The sequence below is a fragment of the Habropoda laboriosa genome, unplaced genomic scaffold (genome assembly GCF_001263275.1).
Source record: "Habropoda laboriosa isolate 0110345459 unplaced genomic scaffold, ASM126327v1 scaffold41, whole genome shotgun sequence".
Taxonomy (NCBI): Eukaryota; Metazoa; Arthropoda; class Insecta; order Hymenoptera; family Apidae; genus Habropoda; species Habropoda laboriosa.
This window is the reverse complement of record NW_017100164.1, coordinates 783940-784781: the sequence shown is the minus strand read 5'-3', so window position 1 is coordinate 784781 and position 842 is coordinate 783940. Positions and strand designations below refer to the sequence as shown.

Below are 842 nucleotides of genomic sequence, written 5' to 3'. Positions count from 1 at the left end.
AAAGAAAATTATTTCTATGAATAATTTCATTATTAACTTTATTGTTTATTGGTAAAGACTACAAGTCAAATTTTAAAATAGTTTTGACACACCTCCAAAACACTGTGGATGTTTTACCCAATAATGGGCAGGTAAAGTTGGACGTTTAACATCTTCATCCCGATTTGAAACCACAATCAATCGATAGCACTTAGAAGTGGCATCAGGATTACGATAAGTAAATAAAATGCACATAGTTGAAGCAAGTTACTTAAATCCTACAAAGCAATACCCACTTATATCAGAGACTCTTGTTTTAAAACACTCTTGTTGTGTATCTTTGATAAGATTATGGAAGAGTTTTTAATCATAAATTAAGATAATGTTCTGTACATTCATAATTCTCCACAAGACAATTAGATATCAAAATGTACATTTTGTGTAATACAATACACAATAATTACTTCATTATTTCAAAACAAGAATATAATCTTGTGAAATATATTTAAATTAAAATCATATTCATAATTGTAATTAAATTTATATAATAGTATATTAAAAAACTTAAATAATTAATTTTCAAATATATATGTTTGTACATTAGATTTTCTAATTTAGTACTGCATACATATTTCCAATATTTATGAATATTGATAGTGTATAAATTGTATATCGAAATATATGTGGTACGTAATAATTTACATATTTATAATGACACTTTAACAATTTCATAGTTCCATAGATAAATATTGAGATACGTACAGCATTGTGCTTATTATACTTTTTTATTACGTCATTATTTAGTCGTAACTTTGCACAATATTGTGGTACAATTTCATATTTATTTTATTTCTATTTTTCAT

General features: G+C 24.2%; 1 protein-coding gene across 1 annotated transcript in view; it reads right to left on the bottom strand.

The window, feature by feature from the left end:
- The window catches only part of LOC108578536 (transport and Golgi organization protein 2 homolog), a 1178-nt gene extending 944 nt beyond the window's left edge, over nt 1–234 (bottom strand). Inside the window, exon 1 of the mRNA XM_017941894.1 lies at nt 86–234. Coding sequence (XP_017797383.1) covers nt 86–234 — 149 coding nt within the window. The remainder of the gene's footprint in view (nt 1–85) is intronic.
- Nucleotides 235–842: the final 608 nt, after the last annotated feature.